At 37.6% G+C, this 12914-nt stretch overlaps 1 protein-coding gene across 1 annotated transcript; it reads right to left on the bottom strand.

Annotated features, from left to right (window-relative positions):
- Window positions 1-447: 447 nt before the first annotated feature.
- On the bottom strand, window positions 448-12791 carry pnrc1 (proline-rich nuclear receptor coactivator 1). The gene is given in 4 exon segments (XM_048206215.1): window positions 448-1244; window positions 1246-1500; window positions 1502-1558; window positions 11987-12791. Coding segments are annotated over 4 exon segments (660 nt in total). The 5' UTR covers window positions 12209-12791; the 3' UTR covers window positions 448-1118.
- Between the last annotated feature and the right edge of the window lie 123 nt (window positions 12792-12914).

The following is a 12914-nucleotide window of genomic DNA, read 5'->3' as shown; positions in this document are numbered from 1 at the left end:
GCTCTCTCGCTCTGGTCAACGTGACCAGGAGAAGTGCCCGTACATGGAATTCCGACCCCGTTGATGTCTCACAGGCCCATACTCGAAAAAAATACCAGAAAGTCTATGAGGATTTGGAAGAGTATTTTGGCACAGAAATGCTCCGTCATATGCCCAACTCGTGTTTTGAAACTTTGGCCATGTTTAGCATGAGAATCCAACTCTTTAACAGTGTAAATAAGTCAGAATACATGAAATAGCATTATACCCCCCTTTAACTTGAGGGGTTTATTGGCCTTTGATTGGATGCAAAAATAATTAGTTTTGAGTGCTTAGAAAATAAGCTGTGATAAATTGATTATTCAGTAATGGGATAATTAGTTGCATTAGGATCTGAAAACTTGCAACACTGCACACAAACATCAATCATTTTAAGTATAAAATTCAAAAAAAAAAAAAAAAAAAATATTGGGGACCAAAACTCTTTATTTCAAAATGAGCAGAATAAAAAGATAAAAATTATTATTGTATATTTTTTTTCACTTTTGAACTGATGCAGATGATACAAAAGACTGTCATTGAAAGGCAGTGAGAAAATGAGTTTGAAGAGTTTAAAATCAAGCGTGACATCCCAACACTAACAGACCATGTACAAAATGGTACATTATTCAGTCAATTAAAAACAAACTATGCAATTGACATAAAACATATCATTGCTTGAAGATTGACATGAGTAGTTGCTGTTCAGTGTGCTTCAATATAAGGTTAAAAAAAACAAAACAAAAAAAAACATTTTCTTACAATCAGCTGTCCAATTCTTCATTGGCGATTGTCGAAGTGGGCATCCTTCCCAACACTTTCAAACATTTCAAACACGTATACTGGTGTTACATGGAAAAAAAAAAAAAAAAAAACATGATACAGGACTATGAATTTCAATAACAAAAGTAAATAGATTTTTCAAGTAAATTAACATGAAAAAATCTTCACACATTAAATCTCAGACTCAGATTTTTTACACTTCCACAAGTCTTCACATTTAACTCAAGGGTGCTTTCCGAAACAACAAGGAAGCTTCAATAGTTCTTTGCAACAAGATGTTACCAGTTCGTATCATGTACTAAAGAGTCCCATCTTTTTCAAGGTTCTGCTTGGACCTTCAGCAAGGTTTTCAGGTGCTCAGACATCTGCTCTTTGCTGCAGTTGTGCTGTGCAGCCGTATGTTGGTGAACACAATCTCCCACCCAGTGCCTGGGCGGTTTTGGGAAGGACGCTGGGTGAGGGCGGCTCGCTGAACTTTGCTCCAGCATAAGTCTTATCTGCCTCCGATGAAAGCTCAGAAGGACAAGCGTTCACCCTCTTGAGGCCCTCAGCCGGGTACAGCGGGCTCTTCTCTGTATTCATGGAGTTCTGGTGTCTTTTGGCAAGCTGAGTGTTGTCTGGCATGTTTCTTTGCTTGCTCCACTGTCTTCGTTTGTTCAGGTTCTCGGTGGTTTGCTCAAGCCTGCTCGAGCTGTGGACAGGACGCTCTGCTGGACTGGCTTCCTCGTTCATCACATTCTGTTTTTGACTTCAGCTGCTGAAGACAAAAAAGAAAAGGTAACATTTTTATTTTAAGATGATATAATGACACATTACATGCACTTACTGTAGTAATAACAGTAAATTCTGTAACTAATCCTAAACCAAACCCCAATCCTAACCTTAAGCATAAAGTACATGTAGTTAATTAATATTACACAGTACTTATGTGTAATTACAATGTAACAACGTCAACTTAAATAAAGCGTAACCTAAGGAAACCATTAGGATTGTGTCAGGACAACAGGTCACACAACACAGCTGATCAGATCTCTATTCATAGCTCTCTTATTTATATTGTGCCCAGAAACCATACTCATGGTTCATACTCATTTATTTCTAGTGTCTGTGATTAAATCATTTGTGGTGTTAATGGGTGCACTTCACAGTACTGCTTAACAAATCTTCTAAATCACTTGTTTTGAAAATCAAGCTCCATTTTGATGGGCATGCCACATTCAAAACTTGGAAGTAAACGCACACTGCTAGGATTGGTTAAAGGTTTTGCATATTAAAATAATTTTCAAAATCCCCACCATTACATGTGTGGAATTGTTTTGAAAACATTGAAGGTTGATAAAAATATACTGTTATGTAGTTGAAACATTTTACATATTATATATGCTTTATAGGGCTGGTACAATACATCGAATTCTTGATTCGTGATATGAAGAATCTGAAGCGATTCTGATATTTTCCGATGTATTGCGATTCTCTCTCGAATCGATTCTGAGGTTAGTTTTTAAAACAGCAGATGGCACTTCTACACGTGCTTTAGAAACACCCATACACTGCCTGCTTCCAGTTCCTTTACACACACCACTTTACAAATGTAGAATTACAAATCTCGCATCATAAAGGCATTCTGAGCCGAGGTGCAAGTACATTTAACCACTTAAGGCCAGAACAACACCAAGCCGATGCCGACGAACTAGTGGCGACAAAAGCAGATTGCGGGGTTGGCTCACGTCGGCAGCGTCTGTGTCCAAAGTTGGCCTGACACACCAAACCAACGCTAAACAGCCGACGGCCAAGTAGCACGTCAGTTCTGCGCCTGCGTGAGATGAAATGCCTTTCCAAACCATCAGGTGGCAGTATCTGAACAGCCAATCAGAATGATCAGATGGACCGACGAGCTCCAACGCCGATTCAACATTCCAATCGGCCGAACAAAATGCCAACGAGAACCAACTTCAGCTGACGGTGTGGAACACACTGAGAAAACTTAGTCGGCCAACGAAGAAAGAATGCCCGATGGCCGACCGTCGGCTTGGTGTGTTCCTGCCTTTACGTGACTCAGTCAAACGCAAGAGCAGTCTTCAGCCAGCAGTCTTCTTTGTGAGCGTTTGAGAGTGTGCGGTTAAAAACTAGCCTAGAGCACCATCTGCTGTTAAAACTAAGCTCAGAATTGATTAGAGAGACAAAATATTAGGATCGATCCAGATTCATTGTATTGAAAAAATGCCAACGAGGACCAACTTCAGCCGACGGTGCGGAACACACTGAGAAAACTTAGTCGGCCGACGAAGAAAAAATGCCCGGCGGCCGACCGTCAAGTCTTGGTTGTTCCTGCCTTTAATACTCAGTTTAAACGTACTTGGAGTTACTACAGTTATAATTGGCAAAGGATGACTTAACGGTGTTTTGTGTGAACGGGATTATGAATGAATGTACCATCGTTTGTCTCACTGTCGTTCTTATAGGCTGTTCTTAGTTCATCCTTTTCGATAAAGTGAAAAACATAAACATTGACATTTGCAGTGTGTTGCGACATCATTGTCGAATTCAATGTAGTTATCACTGCATCATCTTTTATTTTCAGTCTCTCTGTAAAGCCTACGTCGAACTGTGTCTTGTTTAAAAAGAATCCGCAGTATAAAAAAAGTGAACAAATGAACAGTGTCTTAGGCCCTGTTTACACTAGTGCATTTTAGTTCTAAAACGGCGTTTCCCAAAAGCATTGTAAACCTAAGTTGATCATGGAGCAATAGCCACCAACAGTCTCCATGATCAACTTAAGCTTATGATGCTTTTGGGAAACGCAGCCCTGATCTGTTATTGTCCGTGTTCCGGAAGCATAATGTAGACAGCAATGCCTTCATTTTCAAAAGTCTCGGTTTTGGTCCGTTTACACTGAAAAGCAACCCCGGTAGTTTTCATACTAAAACGGGGTCTGCAGCATTTTCAAAGTTCGAAAACACTGGAGTAGTGTAAATGACAGGCGTAACCGTATAAAAAGTAATGCGTTTTAAAATGAAAACGTACTAGTGTAAACGGGGCCTTACTGACGCGATCTGGGGCTGGTTGCATAAACTGCTAAGACTAGTCTTCCTAGCTTAAAGGTGCCCTAGATTCAAAAATTGAATTTACCTTGGCATAGTTAAATAACAAGAGTTCAGTACATGGAAAAGACATGTGTGAGTCTCAAACCCCATTGTTTCCTCCTTCTTATATAAATCTCATTTGTTTAAACGACCTCCGAAGAACAGGCGAATCTCAACATAACACAGACTGTTATGTAACAGTCGGGGTGTACGCCCCCAATATTTGCATAATGCCAGCCCATGTTCCTAACATTATGAAAGGGATAACACAAGGGCAGCCACTTAACGTCTGGAGCTGCACACAGCCGAATCATCAGACTAGGTAAGCAAGAACAACAGAGAAAAATGGCAGATGGAGCAATAATAACTGACATAATCCATGATAGCATGATATTTTTACTGATATTTGTAAATTGTCTTTCTAAATGTTTCGTTAGCATGTTGCTAATGTACTGTTAAATGTGGTTAAAGTTGCCATCGTTTCTTACTGTATTCACGGAGACAAGAGCCGTCGCTCTTAAACACTTGCAGTCTGTATAATGCATAAACATAACTTCATTCTTTATAAATCTCTCCAACAGTGTAGCATTAGCCATTAGCCACGGAGGACAGCCTCAAATTCACTCAGAATAAAACTTTAACATCCAAATAAATACTTTACTCACATAATTCGAAGCATGCATACAGCGTGCATGACGAACATCTTGTAAAGATCCATTTGAGGGTTATATTAGCTGTGTGAACTTTGTAAATGCGCTGTAATATAGTCGACAGCTCATGTGGCAGGGAGCACGCGATTTAAGGGGCGGCGCCGAGTGTAAATCAGTGCATTGTTAATGATGCCCCAAAATAGGCAGTTAAAAAAATTAATTTAAAAAAAATCTATGGGGTATTTTGAGCTGAAACTTCACAGACACATTCAGGAGACACCTTAGACTTATATTACATCTTGTGAAAAAGCATTCTTGGGCACCTTTAAGACTGTTCCTAGCTTTTTTAAATCAGTTACATAAAAAATGTAGAGTGACCTAATTTGATACTGAAATGTAAGGCGCTGTTCACATCTGCTATTAAGATGTGTTTTGGTCGATCGGATCACAAGTAGACGAGGGAGACACATTCCCGTTTACACCTGGTATTTTAATCAGTCTCTTCTGTCCACTTTCGACCACTTCTGTCCTGATTTCTTTGAGGGGAGGGTCTATGGGTAGGTAAATATATGGGCTTTTTCAGATCTTTCGAACTAATGGTTGAAATAAGCTCACTTGATATACATATGAACGTGACTGGAGACCAAGGAAAAACATAAGGAGAGCATGAGCCTTCGTTTCTGCTCTGATATACACAAGCCCACGCCGAATGTGCATGTTAGACGAGTGCATGTTAGAAATCTGGAATGGTGAGAGAACATTGTGCTTGGTACATTTTTAAAACCAAATAAGGGTCTTCAGCCAACAAAGTTTAAATCCCATCTGGCTACAGCTAGTACTTTTCCCATAATGTTTACGCATTAGGTCAGGCGGAGACTAGGGGGTCTTTTACGGTGTCTCATAATTATTCATGAGACTGCATGTCCTTATCATAAGAGTACACGCCTCGCATAATTATTCACGACAGCATGCGTTGACTCCCTATGACAGGCACTTAAAACTATATGATTGCAAACAGTAAGTCAGAGATGCATTCATGGATCAAACATCAGTGTTTGTTTTTGCTGTTTCGCTGTGTTTTGAGTTTGTGCGTCACATAAGTTCGCTTCAATAGATCCTGAATCTTCGACACAAACACGATTCATCCACACTGTGAGCGTAACTAGTCTTTTCAGCCCCATAACCATTTAAACAGCATATAAAGATGCAGAAAAATATAAGCCTCAAAATTTATTAAAGATGCAACAGCATATTCATATATTTATATTTGATGCAGAGTACAAATGTGAACAAATATTCATTTATTTGTGCTTTATATTAGCTGTCACAGGATGTGTATGTATTTGGGTAATTTACAATGAGCTTCCAAACCATGTATACTATATTTGTTCAGTTTGTTGCGTGCAATGGTGAATTGCAGCATGAATTTGTGGGAAATGTTGATGCAACTCAATGAGAGCGAAATAAAACTGTCTAAATCAGAAGCCATTGTTGTGTTGTCAGTCTCTTACCATGCCCACTTCTGTAGCATTTTTAAAAACTGGTGCTGAAACAATATGTAATATATAACACATATAACGCCACATCTGTTTTTTTTTTCTGGCATCCTTTGGCTAGTTACATCATATGATCTCGCTATGTGGGTTCCACTCACCAGCTCCATGAAGCGAGAGATAAGTAGGCTTATCCTATGATCAGCCAATCATTCATTAGATAAGAGGCAAAAGAGAACTGGTATTGGCACACGGTGAAGCGACTTTCTGTACGTACACAGTTGAAACGCACACACAGAAAGCCGCTTCTCAGACAGTGCACCAGTACCGATTTGAGTTCTCTTAAAAAAATTCTATCAACTTGAACTGACAAAAACACACTAAATTATGTCAAAATCTACGTTTTATGTCAAAAACGTTACAATAATAATAAACGTAAACAACTTACAGAGCTCTACTTGAACCACCTGATTCATTTCGGCGTTGATAGTGTTGCTAAATGCATAAATCCGAGTCTGAGGACGTGAACAGCTCTGGGTAGAACGCCACTGTTTGCCATCTTTTGATTACGTTACAACCAGTGTTGGGGAAAGTTACTTTTAAGAGTAATGCATTACAATATTGCATTACTCCCTAAAAAAGTAATTAATTGAATTACTTTTTTGTTACTTTTTCTCACATGGGCTGGGCTTGCTTTTTTGTTCTTTAACAACAACAACAACAACAACAACAACAACAACAACAAAATTCTATTTTTGGCAAATGTAAAGGCCCTTTCACACCAAAAGTGAAATGAATAAGCCTCAGGTTAAAGGAAATGCATATTTATGCCTGTACAGTAGAGGGCACAGCTCAAACAAACCTTTCAGCTGTGCTGCCATTCTGGATTAAAGAAAATGGACACTAATGTCAATGGATTTATTTCTATCAACATGGGGACAGGAGAGCTGTCAGTCAATAAAAGTGAAAAAGGAACTTGCATTACTTATTTGAAAAAGGAACTTAGATTTTTTGTTGTAAACTTAAAAAGTAACGCGTTACTACCCCCAACACTGGTTACGACATGGTGTGAACGCAGCAAAAGCTTGTTGTTTTGGTTCAGGAGGAACTGTAAAAGGGGGCTGCTGTTTGTTTGCGGCGCTCGGTGACTGCCTGTCTACAACTCTGCATAGCCTCATGGGACACGCTGATGATGTCTGCATGAGCAGGGTGCATGGACAGGCAGGTAGGACATCGAATTGGACAAACATTTTTTGGTCCCGAGACTTCCACAGAAGATATACAGTATGTACATGTTTTAATATTGAGACCACTTCTATTATTGATTGCCTTCAGGATGTGAAGACAACAAAAAGTGTTTATAAAACAAATTGTCTACCTTACCTTTAAGGCTTAAAGAAACACTCCACTTTTTTTGAAAATTGGCTTATTTTCCAACTCTCCTAGAGTTAAACAGTTGAGTTAGCATCTCGCTCAAAAATGACCAAAGAGTTTTGATATTTTTCCTATTTAAAACTTGACTCTTCTGTAGTTACATCATGTACTAAGACCGACGGAAAATGAAAAAGTTGCGATTTTCTAGGCTGATATGGCTAGGAACTATACTCTCAACTACAGAAGAGTCAAGTTTTAAATAGGAAAAATATCGAAACTCTTTGGTCATTTTTGAGTGAGATGCTAACGGTCTAATCAGATTCAATGAACTATGCTAAGCTATGCTAAAAGTGGTACCGCCAGACCCGGAGATCGGCTGAATGGATTCAAAAACAGTAAAACTCAACTGTTCAACTCTAGGAGAGTTGGAAAATAAGCCAATTTTCAAAAAAAAGTGGAGTGTTCCTTTAAGGCAATGATTTAAAAGAAACAAGAATTTTGATTATATCACGTAAGGTTGCAGATTTATTAGAGAAAATGTAAAGTTGGTTATTACAGTGCCATCTTTTGGTCTATTTTCACAAAATAGAACATACTAGTTTTCACATGATGTACAAATATGTCAATTTTCGTATTGTATTGAATGTCCATAGTTGGACATTCATAATTGAAGGTTTTAGCTGCTGAAATTTGATTATCTGTTGGCAGCCAAGTTTTTTTTTTTTTTTTTTTTTTAAATGTAGCTGAGTCACATTATAGGAAATGTTATAACACCAACCAAAGAAGATTTCAACTTCACTGATCATACGGTTATGTGTCCTCGGAATGTCCTGTGGTCTATGAATTTTTTTTAAAGGGATAATTCAAATTTTCATTTAAAATTCTGTCATCATTTACTCACCCTCATGTTGTTCCAAACCTGTATGAAGTTCTTTTTTCTGTTGAACACAAAAGAAGATATTTTAAAGAATGTTGGCAACCAGACAGTTGATGGTAGCCATTGACTGTCATAGTACTACTCTACAAGAAAGAAACTCATACAGATTTGAAACAACTTGAGGGTGAGTAGGTGATGACAGAATTTTCATTTTTGTGTGAACTATCACTTTAAAGGGTTTGTTCACCCAAAAATTAAAATTCGGTCATTAATTACTCACCCTCATATCGTTCCAAACCCATAAGACCACATGACGCAAGCTGATTTTCTGATCACATTTTTTTCCAGGCACATCTTACCAATTCCAAACCACATGAATCTTAATAACTACTATTAATTGTGTATTTAATCATTTATAAGTGATATATAATTGTTTATGAAGGCAAGAAATGAAAAACGCCTTATATTCAGGTGTGCATAATTATTAGGTACATTTTCTTTTAAAGATAAAATGAGCCAAAAAAGAGATTTAACTCAGACTGAAAAGTCAAAAATTATTAAATGCTCATGAGAAGGATGCAATAGTAGAAATTGTAGTTAAAGCATGAGCATTGGACAGTGAAATGTTCATTGGGTCAGACAAAAACAGGTGGAAAAGGAAAGACACATGTTTACTGCAAAAGAATTAAGATTTAAGGTGAAGAATTAAGTGTGAAACCATTAGGATCCCTTTAGTCTCCAGCGCCACCATTTTCCAGAACTGCAACCTACCTGGAGTCTCCAGAATTGCAAGATGTCAGAATCTCAGAGACTTGGGTTAGGTAAAGAATCCTAAAAAGTGACCCCCACTTAATAAGAATCACAAGCTGAAGTGTTGTAACATACATGAAGACTGTTTTTTATAGGCTTTATAGACAGACAGATTGAGAGTGACTCTTGAAGGACCAGCACCACATCCTCTTGTACCACTGTTTTAAGATTCTATCTTCAAGAATCTGGCAGTAAGATGTGGGAGCTCATTTTTATTCCATCTCTTATCCTGAAAAGTCCGTCTTGCAGATATGGAATAAAAATGATCTCCCAAAACTTACTGCCAGATTCTGGAAGATAAATTAAAGAATAAAGAGTGGTACAAGAAAATGTGGTGCTGGTCCTTCAAGAGTCACTCTCAATATGTCTGTCATTCAATCTGGGGTCATTTTTTAGGATCGAGGGAACAAATTATTAAATCGTGTGCATGATTTATAAATAGGGTGAACGAATTAGTAAAGTGTGCGCATGAGTTAGCCTACTATTTTTTTTTCTGCACGTCATGTGCGGGGCTCCGTAGTATTGCATCCTTCTCATGGGCATTTAATAATTTTTTACTTTTCAGTCTGAGTTAAATGTCTTTTTTTGGCTCAATTTATCTGTAAAAGAAAACGTACCTAATAATTATGCACACCTGAATATAAGGTGTTTTTCATTTCCAGCCTTCATGAACAATTATATATCACTTATAAATGATAATTAAATAAAAATTTCATTCATAAATGAAATTAATAGTAGTTATTATGATGAATGTGGATTGGAATTGGTAAGATGTGCCTGGAAAAAAAATATGATCAGAAAATCAACTTGCCTAATAATGTACAGTGGTTCAACCTTAATTTTTCGAAGCGAAGAGAATACTTTTTGTGCACAAAAACGACATGACTCATTATTGGCCGGCTCCTGCGACAGCATCAGACTCATGCGTCGTGCTGCTCATGTGTACATCGTCGACTAATACAGAGCCGGCCTTCTGACAAGGGAGGGGGGATATATTTAATATACTTAATAAAAAGAAGCAACAAGCATATCGCTGAGAAAAAAAGAAGAAAAAAAAATCGCTAAGAACACTGCATATCCCATACACAGGACATTTGACTGCACACAGGAAATACATTAGCCTAAGCGTTTAAACAAATAAGTATAAAATGTTTTTTTTCAGTACATCCATGAGATTTCCATGTTCCACTTTTAAGTTACGTGTCGCTTAGCCACAACCTACAGATCCAGCATAAACGGTGATACATTATATTTGTTATTAAAGTATCAACAACATTCAGAAGCATAAAACCAAGCACAGGTAGTGCTGTGTGCATGATTTTGCATGTAAGAATGCACGCAACGAGCGTTCTTTAATCACTAAAAAGATGAAAGATTGTTGCGATCTCACAAAGCTTCAATGACTGCACAATGATTCTTTAATAATAATGTCTGCACTTTTTAATCAGGATTTGCAAAGCATTCAGGTCTGAACAAAAAGGTCTGAGCGTTTTGAGCAGTGAGTGGATCCTAACATCTCATTGCGTTCCAGAAATCAACAGATTTGTCTGTGATTGGCTACATTGTTCAACACTGAAAAACAAGTTATTGGAAAGTCTGCCTATGCTTGAGCCCGTAAAGTGATCTTAGTTGTTGTTTAAAAAAAACCAACAACATTTTTATAGCCCATTTAAAGTGAATATTACAAACAAATTATTAGATGATAAAAATGAATAAATGTAACTGAACAAAAATTTACGTTGCATTTACTGTCCTGTGAAAACAGGGGGTGCTGCAGCACCCCCACTTCCCACGCCCATGAATAAAGTTATTTTTGTTTTGTTTTTACACACAAAAAGTATTCTCGTCGCTTTATAAAATTAAGGTTGAACCACTGTAGTTACGTGGAGTATTTTAACCATGTCTTTAGTACCTTTCTGGTCCTTGATGGAGGTAATTAAATTGCTGTCTATGGAGGAGTCAGAGAGTCTCCGGATTTCATCAAAAATATCTTAATTTGTGTTTCGAAGATGAACGAAGGTCTTACGGGTTTGGAACGACATGAGGGTGAGTAATTAATGACATAATTTTCATTTTTGGGTGAACTAACCCTTTAAATTTGGACACTGAGTTCAGGAGATAAAGGTCAACTCACGAAAAGTGAGAAGGACCATACTGTTAATTCAGTTATATCTTCGCAATACGACGACAAATCAAAATATTTTGCTATGTGCAAAATTTGGTGAATTTCAGATGAAAAAAATTATAGAAGGAAATGAAATCAGACTCAAGGATGCAGGTGCAAAAATAATCTTCTTTCTGGCCCCCAGGGTTCCAGATTTAAGATCCAAAATGCAAATTGGCCTATTATAGTGTTGGACGGATGTGTGTCTTTGCACCTGAGCAGATGCAAACATTTGGGACTGTCCTGCCAAGTTTGGGGTCTCTACGATTTACGGTCTCTGACGCCCATACATTTTTATGCCAGAAAAGAAGATGATGATGAAGAAGAGGAAGAGGAAAAAAAAAGAATCAGTACAAAACACAAATGGTTCCAACATCTTCTGTGATTGAACCCCAAATTATAGAGATCATAAGCTTATTACAGATTCAGTCACTCTTGATGCTGATCAGTAGTGTCTGCCAGGATTCAACAGTAGGGTGTTGATTTATAGATCAAGCCTCGTGGGATTCGAGCTCATAACATTTCAGTTATCAACCCAGAGCTTTAACCACTAAACTAAACCAACCTATTTACAGATTATTAACAGAATTAACACAATCACACAGTAACCAGCTAACCACTGACTACACATACTATAAGCCTTTAGTCCAATGTAAAGAACACTGAAAATGCGGAAGCGCCAAAGGCACATGCTCTAAATTTGCTATTACCAGGGCAATAATAAAGCATGTTACCTGTTTATTCGTGGCTGGTTTAGAATGAGCTGGTCTGAGCTCTTCATGGGTGGTTAATGGGGATTTAAAGCTGCTTTTGTTGATGTTTGCTGATGCTTTGTTGTGTTTACTGTGAACGTTTCGTCCTCTCTTCTTCAAGAGCGCTTGTTTTGATCTACTTATCTTCATTGCTTTATTCTCCACGCTTGAGTCAACACGATGTCCAAAAGCATCGCCCAGCATGATATCAGCTTCACTATATAGATAACTTTGTATCAAATACGCCTAGATGTAAACAAATACTGATGGTGATGATGATGATGTGGGATGTTTGCAGCTCTCGGTCGTATCTTGAGGTCCGCAGAAGGTGACAGTCGAGGAAGTTATCTGAATCAAATTTGTTTTGATCTCTGTCTTAGCTAACACTATAAAAATATCCGTTTATAGCGAGGTCCAATATAACTACATCGCCGTTTTTTAGTAATGGCTGTGTGGTGCACACCGCGCATGCGCCATATATTACATCATATTGGTTTGAAAAAAAAAAAATGATTTGAGACGTTAGAACACATTCTGTAAAGAATATAGAATACTGTTATTAATAATAGAATAATATAGGATTCATACCACTTATTACATTCCGCCAAAGTATTGACCGTATAAACAAATGTCAGACGAGTGCTTTAATTTGTGCTGAGCATCTTTTATATGGTGGCTCTACAGTCTACTGTATGAGTGGAACCTGACATTGAAACAAATCTCTTATGGCAATACACAAAACACATTACAACAGAACGATATTGTATTTTAATAAAGTATAAAAAGAGTTAACGTGTCAATTGTGTATAAATACGTACATATTTATACATTACTAAAGCGCATATAAGGGGCAAGAAGGCTTACTACATGTGGATTATTACATCTATCTATCTATCTATCTATCTATCTA

Source organism: Megalobrama amblycephala, linkage group LG11 (assembly GCF_018812025.1).
Source record: "Megalobrama amblycephala isolate DHTTF-2021 linkage group LG11, ASM1881202v1, whole genome shotgun sequence".
In the NCBI taxonomy this organism is placed as follows: Eukaryota; Metazoa; Chordata; class Actinopteri; order Cypriniformes; family Xenocyprididae; genus Megalobrama; species Megalobrama amblycephala.
This window is presented reverse-complemented; position numbering and strand designations above follow the sequence as displayed.